This window comes from Ceratotherium simum, chromosome 9 (assembly GCF_057802395.1).
Source record: "Ceratotherium simum simum isolate JZ-2026a chromosome 9, ASM5780239v1, whole genome shotgun sequence".
NCBI classification, from domain to species: domain Eukaryota; kingdom Metazoa; phylum Chordata; class Mammalia; order Perissodactyla; family Rhinocerotidae; genus Ceratotherium; species Ceratotherium simum.
Window position 1 is genome coordinate 61260074 of NC_141908.1, and position 20787 is coordinate 61280860.

The 20787-nt window shown below is 33.4% G+C and overlaps 1 protein-coding gene across 1 annotated transcript in view; it reads right to left on the reverse strand.

The window, feature by feature from the left end:
* The window catches only part of NCKAP1 (NCK associated protein 1), a 100337-nt gene that overhangs the window by 48100 nt on the left and 31450 nt on the right, over window positions 1-20787 (reverse strand). Inside the window, exons 3-13 of the mRNA XM_004426706.3 lie at window positions 15453-15545; window positions 15197-15253; window positions 14317-14459; window positions 14143-14233; window positions 11729-11866; window positions 10899-10947; window positions 9242-9398; window positions 6648-6704; window positions 4396-4492; window positions 3919-4025; window positions 2543-2675 (exon numbers count right to left, since the gene is read on the reverse strand). Coding sequence (XP_004426763.1) covers window positions 2543-2675; window positions 3919-4025; window positions 4396-4492; window positions 6648-6704; window positions 9242-9398; window positions 10899-10947; window positions 11729-11866; window positions 14143-14233; window positions 14317-14459; window positions 15197-15253; window positions 15453-15545 — 1122 coding nt within the window. The remainder of the gene's footprint in view (window positions 1-2542; window positions 2676-3918; window positions 4026-4395; window positions 4493-6647; window positions 6705-9241; window positions 9399-10898; window positions 10948-11728; window positions 11867-14142; window positions 14234-14316; window positions 14460-15196; window positions 15254-15452; window positions 15546-20787) is intronic.

Sequence of the window (20787 nt, forward strand, 5' to 3'; positions counted from 1 at the left end):
GGTATATCCATACTATGGAATATTTTTCAGCAATAAACAGGAGTGAAATGTTGATACACACAATAACATGGATGAATCTCAAAAATACTATGCTAATTGAAAGAAATCAAAAACAAAAAATTACACAGTATATGATTCCATTTATATGAAACATTTTTTTTTTAAAAGGTAGAAAGTGACAAAAATCAGATGGATAGTTTTGGGGGGTCTAGGGAGGGAATCAACTACAAAGGTGCACAAGAAAACTTTTAAGTGTTGGAAATGTTCTATGTCTTGACTGTGGTAATGGTTACACAAATGTATACAGCTGCCAAAATTCAAACTGCATGCCAAAAATGGGTGATTTTTATTGTATGTAACTTATACCTCACCAAAATCAGGACCAAAAAAATCTCTCTCAAACTGGCTAAAAAAATGAATATTTGATAAACCACATTTGAAAGTGGATGTATAATAAAAAATTTTTAAATAGTGGATGCTTAGCTCACAAACTGCATAAATAATTTTCAGAACATTAAGACCTATAAAACAGTGTAAACGTAATGTCACTACACTGTACAATTAAAAATGATTAAAATGGTAACTTTTATGTTCTGTATATTTTAGATATAAATAAATAAACATAACACCTATTACAATGAACTATATTAACACGTTAATCTTAGTTCTAAATTTAAATCCTAGCAAATGGTTAAAAACACCATGAGTGTACTTTACAACAGAAGGAGGTAAAAAGCTCAGGTGTTGGAGTTAAGATTGGAGTTCAAATACTGTCTCTATTACTTATGAACTGTGTGATACTGATCAAGTTACAGAAGGTCTTTTTTCTTCAGCAAACAATGATAACTATACCTACCCTCAGAGTACAGATATAACAAAGAATACTATCAATAAATTTGCCAATCATTAATATTAGTATTATTATTGCTGCTACTATTACTAAAATTCCAGAAAAAAATAAGAAATTAATTTTCTCAGTACTGTTAAAATCTAGTTTATACTTAAAAAAAAACACCAAAGATATGGAATGCCTTAAAAATTTTAACATCATAACATAAATCTCTAAAATTTATTAATATCCAACTAGCCATTTTGTCAATCAAAATGACATGAAATCAGGAGTCTGGTTTACTTTTTAAACTATGATAGCCCGATAGCTTCTGATTTATCTGGTTAAGCAGTAACTATTCAAATAAAATTACAGCAAAGCAATAACAGTCTAGGGATAAAATCAGCTTTTCAATTCCCTTTTTTAAGGGACATTTTAGAAAAGAAGCATCTGAGCTCCATCTAGTGGATAAAAGGAGAAATAAACTAGTTTAGGATAGTAACCCACATAAGCTGTATATAATTCAAGGTAAACAATTACATGAACAATTTTTCTTATTTGCATTTTTAGGTAGGTTTGAAAAAAATTAGAATTTAAAAGTATGGGGCCGGCCCTGTGGCTTAGCGGTTGAGTGCGTGCGCTCCGCTGCTGGCGGCCTGGGGTTCGGATCCCGGGTGCGCACTAGCGCACCGCTTCTCTGGCCGTGCTGAGGCCGCCTCCCACATGCAGCAGCTAGAAGGATGTGCAGCTATGACATACAACTGTCCACTGGGGCTTTGGGGGAATAAATAAATAAGTTAAAAAAATATATATAAAAGTATGATTGTTTCTCTGGAAAACCAGTAGTTTTAGAGTAGTCTTAATATAAAGAGAATTTGTGCTGTTCTTTCTTTATACTGTTAGATTATAGTAGTTTTTAGACATCTGTGATTTCATAAAACGAAGCAAATAAAATACTATTTTCCTTATAGTCAGTTTATTTGGAATAAAAATAAAAGAAATTTATATTAAGATGAAAAAGACTGAATAAAGACATTACGGAAAGCAAAAGAAAAACACTAAGACTAAAAATCAAAAGAAGAAAACCCAAATTGAAAATAAAATTAAGACATTTAATTAAATTAGGACACCTAGATGAATGTTTTTTTACTGGCCATCCTCTGACACACTATGCAAAAAAATTTATCTTCTATTTTTCCTCTAATATTTATCAATTATAATGTCTCCATCCTCTCTCCTTTATCCCCACAGCCACAGTCCAGGCTCAGGCTCTCAACAGCTCTCACCAGCCTACTGCATTTTTCTTCTGATCTCTCTGCCTCCTCCCTTGGCCTCCAGCAATCCATTGTCCACACTGAGCCCAGGTGATATTTCTAACTAGTAAATCCGATTTATAACTAACTTCCTCTTTTGCAAGGCGCTCTACAATTTGATTACTGTACACACACCTCGACCCCCTAGATACAGAATCATTCCCTGCATTGTGTTCACTCAGGCTTTGTACACACATAAGCCTAACGCCTATCCCACTGGACTACAACTAAATGTTTTTTCCCCTCTGGAAGACGATCCCCTTCACAAGACATGACCATGACTCATTTACATTTGTATCTCCACCACGTACCACAAGATTATATCTTATAAATGCTTGCTAAGCAAACAAATCAGTTACTATATAGGAGGGAAGGGAGAATAATAAGAGAGAGTTTTTACCTGCACAAGTTCATTAAGGACAACAGCATCAAAGCCAGAAAGGTACTGCACGTAATACCTCTGCATCACGGGTCCGTATTTCCTTACATGTGCTCTAAGCTCTTCCATGTAGAATATTAATTCAGCAATGTGCCTTTGTTAAAAATTCAAGAAAAATATCTCAAAAAGTAAGTTCATTATCAAGGAAAATATAAAATATCTTTGATATTACTACAAGAAGTTTTGTTCTTAAGAAAAAGCACTGTTAAATATTTAACGTCAATTATTTTCTTTTTAAATTATTTCACATGAATAAAGAAATCATGGAAACAAAAAAAGAGCTAAGACTAAAAAATTGATAGAAGAAAATCCAAAATGAAAATACAATTAGGACATCTCAAATTCATCATTTAAAAAAAACACAGGGGGAGCCAGCCTAGTGGTGTAGTGGTTAAGCTCACATATTCCGCTTCGGGGGCCTGGGGTTCGTGGGTTCAGATCCCAGGCGCAGACCTACACACTGCTCATCAAGCCATGCTGTGGCAGCCTTCCATATACAAAGTAGAGGAAGACTGGCATGGATGTTAGCTCAGGGACCATCTTCCTCAAGCAAAAATAGGAAGATTGGCAACAGATGTTAGCTTAGAGCCAATCTTCCTCATCAAAAAAAAAAATCACAGGGGCCAGCCCAGTGGCATAGTGGTTAAGTTTAGCATGCTCCACCTCAGCGGCCCAGGTTCACAGGTTTGGATCCCGGGTGTGGCCCTTCACCACTCATCAAGCTTGCTGTGGTCGTGACCCACATACAAAATAGAGGAAGACTGGCACCAATGTTAGCTCAGTGTGAATCTTCCTCAAGCAAAAAGACAAAGATTGGCAACAGATGTTGGATCAGGGCCAATCACCCTCACCCCCCAAAAAACAAATCATGAAAGAGGATTAGAAAGAAATAAGATTCTTCTGTATGCTCTTATTTCTCTGCTTCATTTATCTAACTCCTATTGAGGGACTGTGGACTAAAACGAGAGAAAGACATTTCAAATGACACATTGTTACAACTCTACTGTTAGGATTCTTATTTAAATTTTTGTGTAGTACACCATTTTGAAAAGTGAATTCCAATGGAAATACTACTGGGTATACAAGGAAACAAACAAGAACTTTATGACCACCTCGGGTACTAGAGAGAAAACACTAAAAGCCTTAATTTTAAGCTAAAGTTGACTTTGCTTCTAATTCATGTCATCCAATGATATATTACAATATTCCACTATTATGATAAATATGGAAAGCCCTAAAAGAAGCTCTGCAAAATAATTTTACTTCAAAGTCCCCAAATTCCATAGCCCATAAATCAAAATATACAAAAAATAATGTTTTTAATGTTGCTAACTTACTTATCTATAAAGTCATCTGCACTCTTCTTTGGCATGTTATCTGCATGACGAAGTAGCCAGATAATTTCATCACGGGCAAAGGATAATGCCATAAAAACAAAAAGTGCCTAATTACAAAAAAAAAAAATAACATTGCTTACTCTCATGCAAAGATTAAAAAAAAAAACCTATTCATAATCTTTCTCCAAGTGAAAGTCATTGGCAAGAACTGACAATATCAAGATCAAAAGACAGAAATGAGAGGCCAGAAGAGAACTTGGAAGTATGTATCAGGGAAAACATGCACATAAGCAAGAAGCAAGGAAAATGCAGGAAGGTGTGATGTACAAGTGTCAAGGCAGCAACATCACTCTCAGCTAAATATAAAATCTTTTATATAGTCCTTGACTCAAATTTTACTAAAATTTCACGAGGTAAGATTTTTTTTTAATTTTAATGTGGCATACTTGTAGCTGAAATAAGAATTAAATCAGTTACCTTGGGACCTAGCAAGCCAGGTTGATCAGACAGGACAGTGGCCAATTCTTTCAGTGCAGACCTTAAAAACTTGCGTCTTTCTCTGTGCATGGAACCACTACAGGAAAAGACACCATTACAGTTTATCTGTTTCTACTAAAATTATTATTGGCAATTAAACAATATCATTTCAGGGTCAACTTCCAAAGTTTTCTTAGGAAGCAGAAGCCCCGAAAAATATCATCTATGTGTTTGTCATTAAGTGACTTTGCAATCTTATGTTATCCTTGCCTTTCTTGCGCTACCTTTTGTAACTATGTTTACTCTGTTATACTCCACCTATCAAAATCCTACCCAAATTTCAAGACCAATCCTTCAAGAAGCATGTCCCAACATCCAGATGTCCTACTGTATACATTCTTGTCACTTCCACATAGAAATCAAATAAATATAACAATAAATATCTGATTATCCATATCCTCGTTTATTAAATATATTCCTATTAAATATATAAAACTGACTAAACAAGAGCTAGATTCAATAAAGATACTGGGATGAGATCTATTTGGCACTCTTATTCAAAAACAGAATGATGAGCAAAGGAAAGGATAATCATAAACACTGATGTACCAGGTATTTTTAAAATAAAATGTCCATTAGAAAGAATTTAGTCTCACATATCACCATGGAAAAAAAAATCACAGAATATTCTAGGCATTCCAGCTCCTCATACTATGCAAAGTATACACTGATCCAACAAAGTTTTAAAACTTAGATAGGTTCAAAAAATAAATGGCCATACACACACACACAATGCATATGCCAAAAAACCAAGTATAAGAAATAACACCAGAAATTTAGCTGTGATACAGTAGATTAGTTTTAGTAGACACAGATTACAATCCAACCTCTGCCTATGTGACCTTAGGTTCTACCTCTCTAAGTTTCAGCCTCTCTATAAAACAGGGATGCTGATATCTGCCTCAAAAGATACATCTTTCATAATGTCTAACATATAGTACATTTACCATGTTAGTATAATGCCAATGACAAGCTCCTTTTTATCTGACAAGAATAAAGTCATATGGGGTAACTTCTAAGAAGAAAGTAGACAAATGTTATTTTGACTATTTTACTACATCAGGTTGCTGCAAGGACTCTGCGGTTCTATTAACATTGAGAGAAAGTGTCTACAAAGTACTATGCCTGGCACATGGTAATGAGCGATACATTTACAAGTGCTTACTATTTATAATTATTTTATATAATAAAGGGAATAAAAACACCTTATTTTTAAAACTTTATAAAAGATATATGACACCATATATCTGCCTACATTACAGTCTATCTCATGAAGAAGCGATAATCGTATGTATTTCTGTAGGTCAGGAAAGGAATTCGAACACACTCCAAAGTATGTTATTTGTACTAGAGAATGATTTTTCAGTAATCATTAGTAGAGGAAAAAAATACGCATGAGGAAATGATATAGCACAATCATTAGGAGAGAAGAAAAATACGCATGAGGAAACAATATAGCCCAGAGAGCAATGAAAAAAGACAGTTTAAATTCCTAGTATCCATCCTATAGCCTAAACCTAAATTCTAAAACTTCTTGCAGTTTTATATTTTCATCTATGGCACTGATGCTTGTGTTCTCTCTGCCTTATAGAAATAGTGATGGATCAGATAATGTTATCACTACATCACCTAGGCTCATTGGAGAAAATATTATATACAAGTATACCATATACATAACAATTAAAATGAAATATCAAATTATTTACAGTTCATAAGAAAACTGAAAAGTTGTTCAAAGATCTTAAATACACTGATTTCTAATTTATCTATATTTACTACAATTTGGGAAAGGTGTGGGATTAACGCACTTTACAAAGTAAATACCATTTGGGAGAGTGTGAAGAAATGTCAATTTTCATGAAGTAATACAACAATCATCACAATCTGCAAAGTACTGGCACGGGAGCATAGTGGCAGTAAGAAACTTGAATGATACCTAAAATAAAAGTCCTTTGTATAGTACTTCCTTAGAACATTTTTATCAACATTCTGAAAATATTTAATATCTGTCTGCACTAACTCCAAGGGTACCAGATACTGAGGTTATATACTTATTTTTCATTGATTGAAAGTCCCCCGCTTCAATTAACACATCTTGCACACTCTTAATTTGCATTTACTTCAACAAAATAATGCTTGAAGAAAGGAATTCTTCTTGATTGAAAGTACCAAGATAAGACAGAACTACTTACGCATGTGACACAGCTGCCTCTTTGCATTCCCTTATGTCATTAATACGCTTATTATAGCTATGTGCAAAAAAAAAAGAAAATGGAATCATGTTAATCTTAATTTGATCAATAACAGTAAAAACAAGTTATTCAAATACCAACTCAATTAAAAATGACTTATTATCAACAAGAAAAACTGGTCCTCAAACTGGAAATGCATGGAAGAAATCTATCCACATCCTTTCCTACCACTGTTAAGTACCCCGTCAAGTCTTCCTAGAAAAGTAAATCTCATATTGTATTAAATCCAACAATAAAATGAAACTTCACAAAGCAGATCTTTATTTTATTAAACACAGTTCCTTAAGGCCTAATAGAGATTAAAACTATCCTTCCAATGTAACTAACAGTGATTTCCAAAAATCTAAAGTGCGACAAAGCTATTCTGACTTTTTATGCTATCTCATTAGCATTAATAAAATTTGAAAGGACATTTACTAGTGATCAACACTAGTGACTATTTGCAGATAGGGGTTTTTGTGGTGGAGAAAACTGGACCAGAAAAGTATTTGATTACTTTATATTATTTTAAGGGATAGAATTATGGGTGATTTTTACCTACTTTAAAAAAAAACACTTATTTTTCAAATTAAAAAACATTTAATGAAAAGAAACAGAACATAGAACATTCAACAGTTTAAAGGTGCCATCTGAAAAATAAGTACTAATAAATTTATGTTAATTTCATGAGTAGTACAGACAAAATCTCAAAATTCCTAAAATACTAAAAAAAAACTATCTTCCTAACAACCTGGCTAAAACCACTTAACCAAGAACTCGAACTCCTAAATTAAGTACTCCAACACTTATATGTTCTTTGAGCAAATGACCAAAGTATACTAATTCTGTAATCCCTGACCTTTATAATTAAGGTTTTATATTGATGATCTGATTTGTAATTACTCTGATAATTGACATTTTAAATTCAATTGAACACTCACAATTTAATAAAAAATTAAAACAACTTCAAATACAAAGATTCTTAAATGATAAATTTATCATTAAAAAAGCATAGCAAAAAAAATTGGTTTCATGGTGCCATTAAACTGACTTGTACCATATATAACATAAGCTCACTCAATATGCACAGACTACCTGGTTTTAAATGTTTACATATATTTAAATATGATTATTCCACAGAGAGGTTGTCAATATGCTAAGACATCACACAAGTTTCATGATTTTCAATCTGAATCAATTAGAAAATGACAAAACCCATACAACACAGAATATTTCCAGGTACTCCACCATCTAAAATGAAAGCCAAATGAGAGCTAAGAGGTACACAGGGCACTGTTTCTCATATTGTGACTGAGAGACTATCTGCATGAGAACGTCAGAATCACCTACGGGGACAGAAATGAGAACAGCGGTCACCTGAGAAAGTGGCTGCGGGGAGGGGGTTCAGGGGAGACAGTACTGACCAGGAAGAGAGGCACAGGAGAATTTTCTGGGGATAATGCAATGTTCTATATCTTGATCTAAGAGGACATCTCGAGTATTCACGTGCAAAGTCACTGAGCTGTACGCCTAAAATTTACGCATTTTTCTGTTTGTAAAGTTACCTCGATAAATTTCTAGTTGGGGGAAAAGGGCAAATTCCATTAACCTTTCCAAGATACAGATATAGAAGGTTAGGGGTAATGCCCAGGAACCTAGATTTTAATTCACACCCCAGGGTAACTCTTATGTACACTAAAATTTGAGACAGTAGACTGACTTAAATTATTAGCGCTAGACATATCTTTGTCGTTTAATAACTAAGAGATGCTTTATTTTATCTCAATTTCATTAAGACATTACTGAACTGCATATAAAATAAATGTAGGTAAATTTCATTTCTATCTGAAGCTAACAAGCCCAACATAATTATTCAACAATTTCAGATACAGGGGATCCCAGGATATTTTAGATGCTCTCTATTTCAAAAGATTTCACAATTGTTACCAAGTCGGAACTGAATTTGGTTTTTATATACTGGCTACAGAACCTCAAGTGGAAAGAAATGCAGGCATCAAAAATTCCAAAGGAAACAAATTTCTGAGAATCATTTGCTTTACAGGGAATGAAGATAAATTAGTCACCTGGAATACCTTCCTATTGCAAGGAAACATGATTTCCTACATACAGTGGTCTGACTTCTCTAATTGTTATAATTAATTTAATGAAGTATTTTTGATTGATTCACATATTTTTACAAATGGACTGTTTTCTAAAATACTTACAAAAATTTCAAAACTCTAAAATGTATATGGTGCTTTTAGTAATATTTATGTCTAAAACCACATTACGCTTTGCAAAAGAATACATATCTTCTCTCTCCTGGAATACAAGTTTTAAAAGGTCAGGAACACTGGATATTTTAATCTGTGAAGTTAGCTGTAAAAAATGTAATTGCTACCATATCAGGAAGTAAAAACAACTTGCTGCCACCTGGAAGATGGTACAGGCTATATCTTCTTGCATGATACGACCCTTCTCTATCCCAAAACTTCAATAGATAATCCACCCACTACTATTCTTCAAAAAAGACAAAATAATTGAAAATGTCATACCCTCGTATGTTTACAAATAAGTCCTCTGCAGCTTTGTGAATGTGGAAAACTTCATCCCGAAAGAGAGAGAGGCAAGAGCTACTTTGAAGAGCTAGTTTCCAAAGGTTCAGTGCTGTTGTATCAGTATTTAGGATCCCATGGCACAAAATAAAGCCAACTTTAAATAGAAAGAAAAATAAATACAAATATGAAAGTATTCCAAAGCTATTTCAGTTATAGAGTGGCTTTTGAAAAATACAGAAACATAAACATGATCACTAATTTGAGGCTTTTAAGTGACAGATAATAATATATATACACACAAGATAGCAACAATATTCTTTTTCAATAATAATTTTCTGTACTCTGCAAAATCAGTTCTTTGAACCCATATGGACAAAAAGGAAAAAAAATGTCGTTTCTGGGTTGCGAAGGAAGTCATTTTAATAAATGAGTAAAAGATATTTTCAGAAATATTTATAAAATATTTTATACCAGAGATCAGAAGTTACTAATTAACACATAATACAGTAATCATTACAGTTGTTACAACAACTGAAAAGTAAAACTCATCTACTTTTCTAAATCACTAGAAGAAATGAAATAGCATCTCACATTTTCATAGCAACTTATAGTCTACTAAATAAGTCTTTTCACATATATTCTCCCACGATCATCCCGTAGAGTAGACAGAACAGGTGGTATCGTTCTTTTACAGCTGAAGAAATGAAGGTTCAATGACTTGCCTAAAGTTATACTAATCAAGTATTAGAGCTAGACTTAGCCTCAAACAGTTACCCTTAAAGTCCAATATTCGTTCAATATATTATGCTGCTCTCTCTTATATGAATTCCGAAATCTCTTTTACCTTTTGTTACCTAATTTGGAAATCCCACACAAATGTGTAATCCTGAATATGTTTGTTAATGTCATTCCTAGCCATCTTTATTTGTATTTCATGTCCACTGTATTTTATAAAAGTATCAATCCAAAAAACATTCAAAAAGAAAAACTGGTCCCTCACCATAGTTTAAGAAACACTATAATAAATAAAAGTCAACAAATAGTATCTAAGCGTTAATAAATCAAGAAACAAGAACTATAAGAACTCAAAAACACAACCTGCTCAAAATTATTCCTCTCTGCCAGTGGACCCGGGGGAGGTAGAAGGAATTACATTGTAGTAAGTCTCATTCTACATTACATCTGTGTGTCCATGTGTCTATTTCTCCCATAGTTTGTGAACTTCTTAGGAGCAGAAACTAGTAATTTTATCCCCCACGCACCCAACAAGCTGCCAAACATGAGTCACTTATTACATGTGCTGAAGTAAATTAAAACCAAGCCTTAACTGAATAAACGCAATAGTTAAAAAATCATTAAAAACAAAACAAAAAAACTTAGTTTAGATGGCTATGTTGAGAGGCAATATAACGTAGACCATAAGCTTTGCAGTTAGCTTGGGTTCTGATTTTGTCTTTGTCACTTACTAGCTGTGTGGACTAAGCTCTAGATTCCTCATTTATAAAAGAGACTAGCTACCCCTGCAGGGTCAATATGAGGACTGAATCAGGTAATGCACACAGAAGGCCTGGCAGAGAAGTAACACGTTACCTGTTATTTTTCTCTAAAACTTAAAACTTGAGGGGTAATCATAAAACTAATCGATTTTACTTACAGATAATCCATTTTTCCATTGCATCCAAAGAGAGATATTCACAAGGCATCTTAAAAAGAGAAAAAAAAAATTTGTGGTTTGAAGAAATTCTAAAAAAAATATTCCATATTAAGTCACTCTCCTCTTCCTCTTGAGAATTCTTACTCCTCAATTCTGGGCTCAAATACTACAAAAAATTTGAATAGCTGGACAAAAGTTTTATAATCTGTATTTAAACTTGCAGTCCATAAATTCAGAGCTGTGCCCCCTTTCGTGTTTACACACCCTGAAACCTCTCTTTAAAAAATACTGTTGCTAAATTGTCTTCAATCTGGCAAATGACAAGTTCTAAATTTCCCAAGTCTATTTCAGAGTTTGCAGTATTCCAAAGGATAAAATTTTAGTCAAGTTAAAAAAGATTTATGTACATGGATGCTCACTGTCTCACCCAAATCAGTAATTATGTGTGTGTATTCTCCATATGCATGACATCTATGTTCATATACAGAGAAAAGAATATAACAGAATATAATAACAACTTTCTCTAGTTGGTAAGATTTGAGGTGATTTTGTTTTCTTCTTTATAATTTTCTGCATCTTCCAAATTTTCTACCATAAGAGAAAAAAACAAACTTTAAAAGAAAATACTCATACTACTAATTGTATTAACAGCATCAGAATCTAGAAATAAAAAAACTAAACAGTATAACTTAACTACTGAGCATTTTACAATAAATTTCATGGATAGGCTAATACTAATTAGAAGAAAAACTGCAACAGCACTGCTTAACTGACTTTTTTAAAAATCAACTTTACTATTTTCATTCAAAAAGGGAAAAATAGAACCATACAGTGTCAGACTGTGCAGGATTAAGCATTGTACTGGGTGCACTGATGAGACTCAATAACTGGGCATTTCTCCATTGGTCAGCTGAAAGATTCCTTCGAGGATATACCATCTGAAGAGAAATTAGTGCATCTGAAAGAGACTAATTAAAATAGGAAAAAAGAAAGTTGAGGAATAAAAATGTTGTTTTTCTTTTTTCATTTAAATTCCAACTACAACTCTTATGCATTTCTAACTGAACAATCATAAAAGAATAGAGCCTAACTACAACTATGCTCCATATAATATCTGAGGTGGGTCCCAGCTACCCTCCTCTAGATTTTCTTTTTTTTTAATTTCCTGAAAGCTACATAGATTCTACATTCCTGGGCAAGAGCTCAGCTCAGGAAATCATGTTACTTTCTTAAAAGTTAACATGTTTGGCAATCTTGGGATCTTTATTTCAAGAGGAGTAGAGACCCTAGTTCCATCCTTTGGCATATCATTTTCTACTCTGATAGTTCTCATTGAAAGAAAAGGACATTATGGTTATACAACTAAGTGTTAATAGAGCTCAACATGTTTCAGAATTTTCCAACGACTGTCTTATAAAAATAATCCACTGTACTCTATCTTAATAAATTACTTAACTTCTATTTGCCATTTGGTCTGTTAATTACAGCTTTATCACCAAGGTATTTAACGTTTTATTTCATCTGCTTCTCGCTTGCTTTGAACCATCCTTTGCTATCCATCCCTGCTTCCTAAATTCTATACAGAGTGACTCTTTAATCTGGCTGCACATAAACTGCCAGAGTAGTTTGTTTAGAACACAGAATCCAGGGCTCCACCTGAAACTTAGCAAACCAGAACCTCTGGGAGTAGAACCCAGGAATCCATATTTTTATTACTCTACCAAATGATACTGAATATGTTCCTAAAATTAAATTAATTTAATTTTAACAAATCCTAGAAAATACATTATAGCCTTTCTATCAAAACTCTGAGATATGATGGAACATAGAAAAAAATCAAGACTAGGAAATAACTGGACAAATGGACAGTTCTCCTCAAGTAATTATTAACAGTCTAGGAATTGCTAGTGACTAGGGAAAACTTAAAAAGAGATCCAACAGCCTTCAAGGAAATATTCATCACCTAAGTGGGGAAAGAAGCAAATTTGAAGTGGCTAAATAAAAACAAAGCCCAACATGATTGTCTAAAAGTCAGAAATGGATCCAGAGAGGAAAAAATAGAGAGGAGTAGGGAAGACAGCTGTAGGTGAGGGAAAAGCACTACCAAAACCTGAGAGACGGATGACGACTACGATACGGTCAGCACTTTGAGGAATCCTGACACTTTCATCTACAATGCTGATTTTTACTTCAAAACTGATGCCATCCACTAGTCTCTTTCAAACTAATGATTCAACTAATTCCAAGACATTAAATCTATATAAATCTGTGGTTATAATACAGCCATGCAAAGAATTAAAATGGAAATGCATCTTCAGAATTTTCTGAAGGAAAATTCTTGGTGTTAACTATATGTCAAAAAAAGCACAGATTTATACAAAATAGTGTATTATTGACAAGTCTAACTCTCATTATTCAAAGAGAACAATGGAGCAAGATCCTAATATCCTGGGCTTTAGCTCTGCTTTGGCACTACGCTGCCAGAGGGCTTACTTTGTCATGTCACTTCTCCAGGCCTCAATTTCCTTATCTATAAGTAATGAGGATGTATGAGAAACCTATAAATTTTCTTGACATGCCTAGGAACCATGGTTCTTTAAAAGAGCCCTACTGCAGAGAAGCTGTAATGGCAAGATTCCTTAAAACCAAAATTTATTTCATTAAGAACTATTTTTTTAATATATAATAAAAGACAGACATTGCAAATTATTTCCAGAAAACTCCTATAATTTTTTTCTCCTTAAGAGGCTATATTATAATAATATAGCTTAAATTTATCAAATATTATGTATCTAAATAGTTTTTATGAAGTAACTCAGTTCTCATAAGAGTCATTTGAGGTAGGTACTACTACTACTCCATTTTTACAGATAAGAAAACTGAGGTATAGTGAAGTTGGTTAAGTAACTTGCCCAATACTATACAGTTAGTAATTGGCAGAGTTGGCATTAGAACCCAGGCAGTCTAGTAATGAGTAAACATTCTCAATACTAAACTTCACTACCTCTACACTCTATAATAAATCTAGAAATTATAATGGATCAATATATTCCTGAGTCTTTATACACTATTCAAAATCTAATCAATTAGTTCACTGGTTCACAATTAGATAAAACCATGCATGGCTATTATTCATATCCCATTATAATTTTTTTCCTAAAAGAAGTTTATCACTCTATCTAACTATCCATCCTTAAGTTATCTCACACACATTATTAAAGCCCATCTAAAAACCAGCTCTTACCTTGCTATGGGGTACAAATTCTTCCATCATCTTCTTTAAAGGGTTTTCATAATCCACAATCATCTGACCAAGGCGTGGGTATTCTCGATCACTTAAAATAGACATATCAAATTTCACTGAGTTGTAAACCATCAAATTGAGAATTTCACCAAGATTCTTATAATGCAGGTCTACCTTGCTCCATGGGTCATTTCATGAGCATAGTTGTATAATCCAATGATTGCCTTCCTTTCTTCAATTCGAGACAGCAGTATCATTAGTGTTGTATAGGTTATGATCAAATCTAAGTAGTTCTTTGTTAAATCAAAGTTTACAGTCTAGGGAAAAAAATCATATTTAATGCCTTCCTATTTCACAAACTTTCAAACACATACAGACTCATCTCATGGCAGCTACTGAAAACAAATAGTTTTCTATAGTTATTTACTTTATCCCCATTTCTGAAATTCTAATTCCTTTCAACAAAAATATGCCTAAAATTTGGGAATTACAGATAATAATTTTGTGTTTGTGACACAATTTTATGGATGCAAAAGAATCTGTGATTGCCATATTCAAACTGCTAACAGTTTAAAAGGATAACCAAATCCAGAATAAGAAACGCAAGAGGCCAATCTCACTAAGCAAGAAAAATGACTATTAAATAAACAAGTAAATAAAAAAGTTCACCATTAAGTCAGTGGAAACATTTTCACTTTGCTTTCCTATATCTAGAAATTGTCTTACTAAGAAAGATTCTACCAAGTACGCCTTTTACAGAGAAAAATATTATCCACTTAACTTTTTTAATTGGGCCTACTAAAATAAAATACTAAATTAACAACTATTTCCCAATATGTATAAGACTTATATTCAGTGACAATCAAATAAACAAGTAAAAATAATACATTATAAATACTCACTTTAAAAAACAGCTACAAAACAAGCCAAATTAACAATGCTAAAACTTTATATACTAGCCATATAAATTTTCTCTAAAGAAAAGCATTCGGTCCCCTTAGTTCTACTACAAACAGATAAGAGAATTGAAAATTTTTCTGAAAATAATACTTACAATATCAAAGAAGACTTGGCAAACATCAATAGTGTTCAGCAATTCACAAACATGGTCCTAAAAATAAAAGCTTATTTTAATCTTTAACCTATACAAATAATATTAAATTCAGGAAACACACACAAACAAAATGTATTTTAAACTAGTCTTAGAAGAATTCTAATTTTCTTACCGATAAGTGACAAAGCAATTTATACAATTAACAAATATCATATCTACCTCTGAAATGTTAAATTTTATATATTAAAATACATACCTTAAATTCCATAACATCTACAAATGTGAAGTAATATAATGCCAGATTTTTCAGAATCTCTGATTTTTCTTTCTGTAGCTGTGCAAGCTGTTGCTGTAAAAACAAAATAAGAATGCATTGTTCATTGAGAAGAAAAATATTTAATTTTACTACAAACTATCTTCTTTTATGATTGCTATATGGAAGCACAAGCTTTTAGAACAATATTTCTAATGATTAAGGCTTTTCAAAAAACCAAAATACTTGAGACAGCAACTGTGCTAATAGTGATCAGCAACTGACAGTGTGAGGCCATAAAACGAATCAAAGCAGATTAGTATCAAACTGCACTACTACTAAGGAAAACTGGAAAATGTTAGGAAAAAATAATTATCAAATGAACTCTTTAAAAAAAAATTAAAAACAACTCATGAGCATGATCACACTACTAGAAGTGGAAGAAAAGAAGGTGAAAAACATCATAACTTACACTACAAAAAACAATATGCTTTATAAATTTGGAACTTACCAAAAAGAACATCCAGGCAAAGCCACGTTACGCATGCAAAATAAAATGTAGATACAAACATAAAATACAGTAACGGTTCCCTGACCAGATCCACAAAACACAATAATACGTTAAACAAAAGCAAAAACCACAACAACAAAAAAGAAATGAGAAAGAAGCAAAACTAGAATTAAGACACTGGTACACGTATGAAAGAGGGAAATGTGAATACAAAAGACAAATATTATTTCAATCAACTGTATTATTAAATTTACAAAAGTCCTAAGTTTTCTTTGTAAGACTATTAATATAATTTCTGAAAGAACCCAGCCATATTTAATGCCAGAATTAAAATAAAGCATCTAGAACTTTGATACTCTGAGTATAGTCTAAAGAATAGCAACTTCCACATCATTTAGGAGCTTGTTAAAAAAGCAGAATCGCAGTCCCACCTCAGACCTAGTGAACCAGAATCTGCCGTTTAACGAGATATCCAGGGGATCTGAATACATATTAAATGTCTGAGAATCACTTATCTACAACATGAGGAAACTAGAAAATATGGGACAGTGGTTCCAAACATCAAACCTGCTATCAAAGCCCACACAATTTTGAGGTCCTCATACAGTTCTTACTTATACAGGAAGGTTGGGGGAGAGGTGCCTCTGTACATAATTGTATTGAACCATTACAATAAGCCAGAAAATTTACAGCAGTGAGCATAACATCAAGGGAAGATTGAAAAAAAAAATACAAAAAGATTATTTAAAACAGCATACATAGCAGTCTGGTAGACCCAACTATTATAGGTAAACTACCCTAAACAGTGCAGTCCCTGAAGACATTTAAAGAAGTAGCTATGTCTGGAAAACGTGTAAATGAATTATCTCATCACTTCCCCCAAACGCCATACAAATTAAGGTATATACTTATAGTGATGAACAACTCTTCTTAGCTTTACCTGTGAGAGTAGTTGTGTTTATTTTCAACAACATATCTGTTTCAAAACAATTATTTGTTTACTGCTTATTCTGAAATCATTTCAAAACAATTCTTTGTTTACATGCTCATTTTTAAATCATTAACTCACAATATCATGCAGATACTTATTTAAAAATGATTCTATTTCCTCCAATTATACTACCCTTACCTTGTTCAACATCATTAAACATTTACGATTGACAGTCCTTTTTCCTGCTTTTCAGTACTTTAAATTTGAGTTTTGAAATATAACAAGTGAAAATAGACTCATAATAAGAGGCAAGGATATAACTTGGTTGCTACTGGGCTTAACTATTTTTCCTTTCAATTTCAGTGTCCTAGTTTGGACAAAAAATGACAGTCACCATCTTGCTACGGGCCTTAATGATCTTTTGTACAAAGAACCTAATCAAGAACCCAATGCCCAAAGAACTTTAAAAGAATCTTCCCAAAGCTACCTAATGACAGGCCAGGATTGGAAATTTTATTTCCTTACTCCTAATAAAGTGTTCTTTCTACCATCTACATGCCCACCATTTCTCTTTTTAATAATAAAATCTCATTATGGTCTAAATTTCTCATTCAACTTTATCTTCCCCAAAACCATATGTAACTAGCCTCTACAATGGCTAAAAAAATTTATTGAACTAATGGATGTCTGAATTCAAAACGATTAGTCAAGTTTTCAAAGCCCTACATAATTTGGCCCTAATTGACCTTTCTAATTTAAATTTCCCCTACACCCATTCACATACTATACACAGTAGCCAAAACAAACTATTCCCATTTTCTATACACATCTCATGTTTTCTTTACTGGTTCCTCAATTGAGATATCCAAATCCCACTACTCATTATATGTCCAAATCCCACTACTCCTAAACTACTCAGGTTAAACGTTAACCTCATTTGCAAACTTCTTCCCTAAATGCAAATAACATCTCCTTCCTTTAAATGTGTACAATTTCTAATAGTATCACTTTCTACCTTACATCATAGCTATCTCCAACACTATAAGACAATGTACCTAACTCGATTTTTTAATTTCCATAGCCCATATTATACAGCTGTGCACAAAAAGAAGTATGCAATATAAACATCTATCAGATGAGTGATTATGACAAATTTAAAAGACCTTTCTATGTCAGTGTCAGACAAGTTTTGGTAGGTGATGCTAGAAAGCCTACCTTTTATTGTGCACCCATGGCTAAACATGCAACCTCTCAGAGCCTAATACCCTCATCATCAAAATAGGAGCTGATGTGGACAGTTAGCCAAGACAAACACATGAAAAAATCTACCAGTGCCTAGAACCTAGAAGCTACTCAAAAAATAGGTGAATAACAAAGGAAGCTCACACATAATTTCTTCAAAATAAGCAAAAATAAAGCTATTTCAAATAATCTCAATACTACTCATAGTACTTCTAATAAGCGCTGATATTAACCGAACATGCCTCTGCTAGGCATTGTTACAAATAATCTTCAAGTATCTCACACAATCCTCCCGACACCTCTTTGAGATAGTTACAATTAATTTCCCCACTTAATGAAAATAAATTCTATAAAGCTCTGCATGAAAGAGTTCAACTATAATGACAAAGAGGTCTACAACTCTCAGACTTCAACTGTAAAAATATGCTACATTTTAGTTCTTAAAGTGAAGGAGAGTAGCTACTACCAAAAAGTATTTAACTTCAGGTTAGAAAGAACAAGGCTTTCTTAATTCATCATCCCATTGTTCTATAGTCAATAAAAAGCAGGAAATGGTTTAAGAACATAGATGAGTAATAAACTGATGTTACAGAACAAAACATTAGAAGAGTACAATTTTGAGAAGAATTGATTCTATTCACTAACACTGTAAAAGTATATCATGGATACACAGGTTAACTATATTAGCAAAATATTTGTACAGTGCTTGCATTAAAATCTCTAACTACGGATCATTACTCTTAACACTCAAGTAAAATGTGTAAAAACTGAAAATAAACAGAATAAACATCAGCCATGCAGATAGCAAAATATGATCATATCTTCTTCGCATTGAAAAATCTTGGTAGGGCCGGCCCCATGGCTTAGCGGTGAAGTGCGCGCGCTCCGCTGCTGGCAGCCCGGGTTCGGATCCCGGGTGCGCACCGACGCACCGCTTCTCCGGCCATGCTGAGGCTGGGTCCCACATACAGCAACTAGAAGGATGTGCAGCTATGACATACAACTATCTACTGGGGCTTTGGGGAAAATTAAATAAATAAATAAATAAATAAATAAATAAATAAATAAATAAATAAATAAATAAATAAATAAATAAATAAATAAATATTTACCAAAAAAATAATCTTGGTAATCTTTGTACAATGAAGCATGTCCACACAAAAATAAGTATCTAAAAAACTGATTGAAATTTAAGTATTTACTAGTTTTCATTCTTTCAAAGAAAAAGTACTGGCTAATTATAATAAGGAACCAATGCCTAAGAGAGCTAACTCACAGATTTTCCACACAAAGGAATGTGGCTTTAGTTCTTTATTCATCCATTTCAATTATTATCTTCTTTATTATTGAAACTGTTTACACATAATAAATTATTTTCCTTGATCTAAATTATGCTAGTATTTTGTTCCTGTTAAAAAACAACCAAGAATAGGAGTTTGGTTTCAGAGAAAATCTTGTTCAGTTTCTAAGTATGATATTTGAAACTAGGTTTTTTAAAGTAAGAATCCTGAGAGGCTATTTGGGTAACAACTCTTTTAAGGAACTCGCCTGCTACCACCCTAGTCATCAACTCTCATCTGGATTACTACAGTGGCCTCCTAACTGGTCTCTGTACCTCTGCTCTTGCCTCTTCAGTGGTCTCCACATAGCAGCAGGAAAGAGGGCATTTTAAGGCACCACACTACCCTGAAAAAAGGATTCCAATGATGGTTATGTAAGATGTTAACACTGAGTGAAGAGTATATGGGAATTCTCTGTACTATTCTTTCAAAATTTCTTTTAAGTCTAATGTTATTTCGAAATAGAAGGTTTTTAAAAAATTTCAATAGTTTCCTATCACACTTAGAACAAAAAACAAAGTCCTTATGGGGCCAGCCCAGTGGCATAGTGGTTAAGTTCATGTGCTCTGCTTAGGCGGCCCCAGGTCTGCAGGTTTGGATCCTAGGCACAGACCTACGCATTGTCCATCAAGCTATGGTGTGGCAGGCGTCCCACATAAAAAGTAGAGGAAGATAGGTACCGATGTTAGCCCAGGGCCAATCTTCCTCAGCAAAAAGAGGAAGATTGGCAACAGATGTTAGCTCAGGGCTAATCTTCCTCACCAAAAAAACAAAAACAAAAACAAAACAAAGTCCTTGTACAAGCACCTCAGAGTAGAATCTAAACAGGACCCCTGTCTATCTCTAAGACCTCATCTCCTTTCACACTCCTCCAGCCTCACTCAGTAGTTGTCAAGCTGGTCTTCCTGCCATGCTCATCAAATTCACCAAGCTTGGCCCCACCTCAGAGCCTTTGCACTTGCTCTTTCTCATGGCTGGGATGCTCTTCTCCACTTCACAGAGCTCACTCCCTCACTTCACTCCTCTTCAGAGAAGTCACTGCTGAGCACTCTTATCTAAATTAGTCTCCTCACCCTCTTACACTCTCTAACTCCTTATCCTGGTTTCTATTTCTTCCTACTACTTATCTCTAAATGAAAGTACGTATTTATTCACTTTAGTTGTTTGTTGTCTAACATCCCAATTTGAATTTAAATTTCATGGGGGCAAGGAGGTTTGTATTATTTCCTGCTGTATCCCCAGCATGTAGGATACTGGCACAAAGTAGATGAACTACAAATAAATAAATAAATAAATAAATGATCCTCAAGTTTC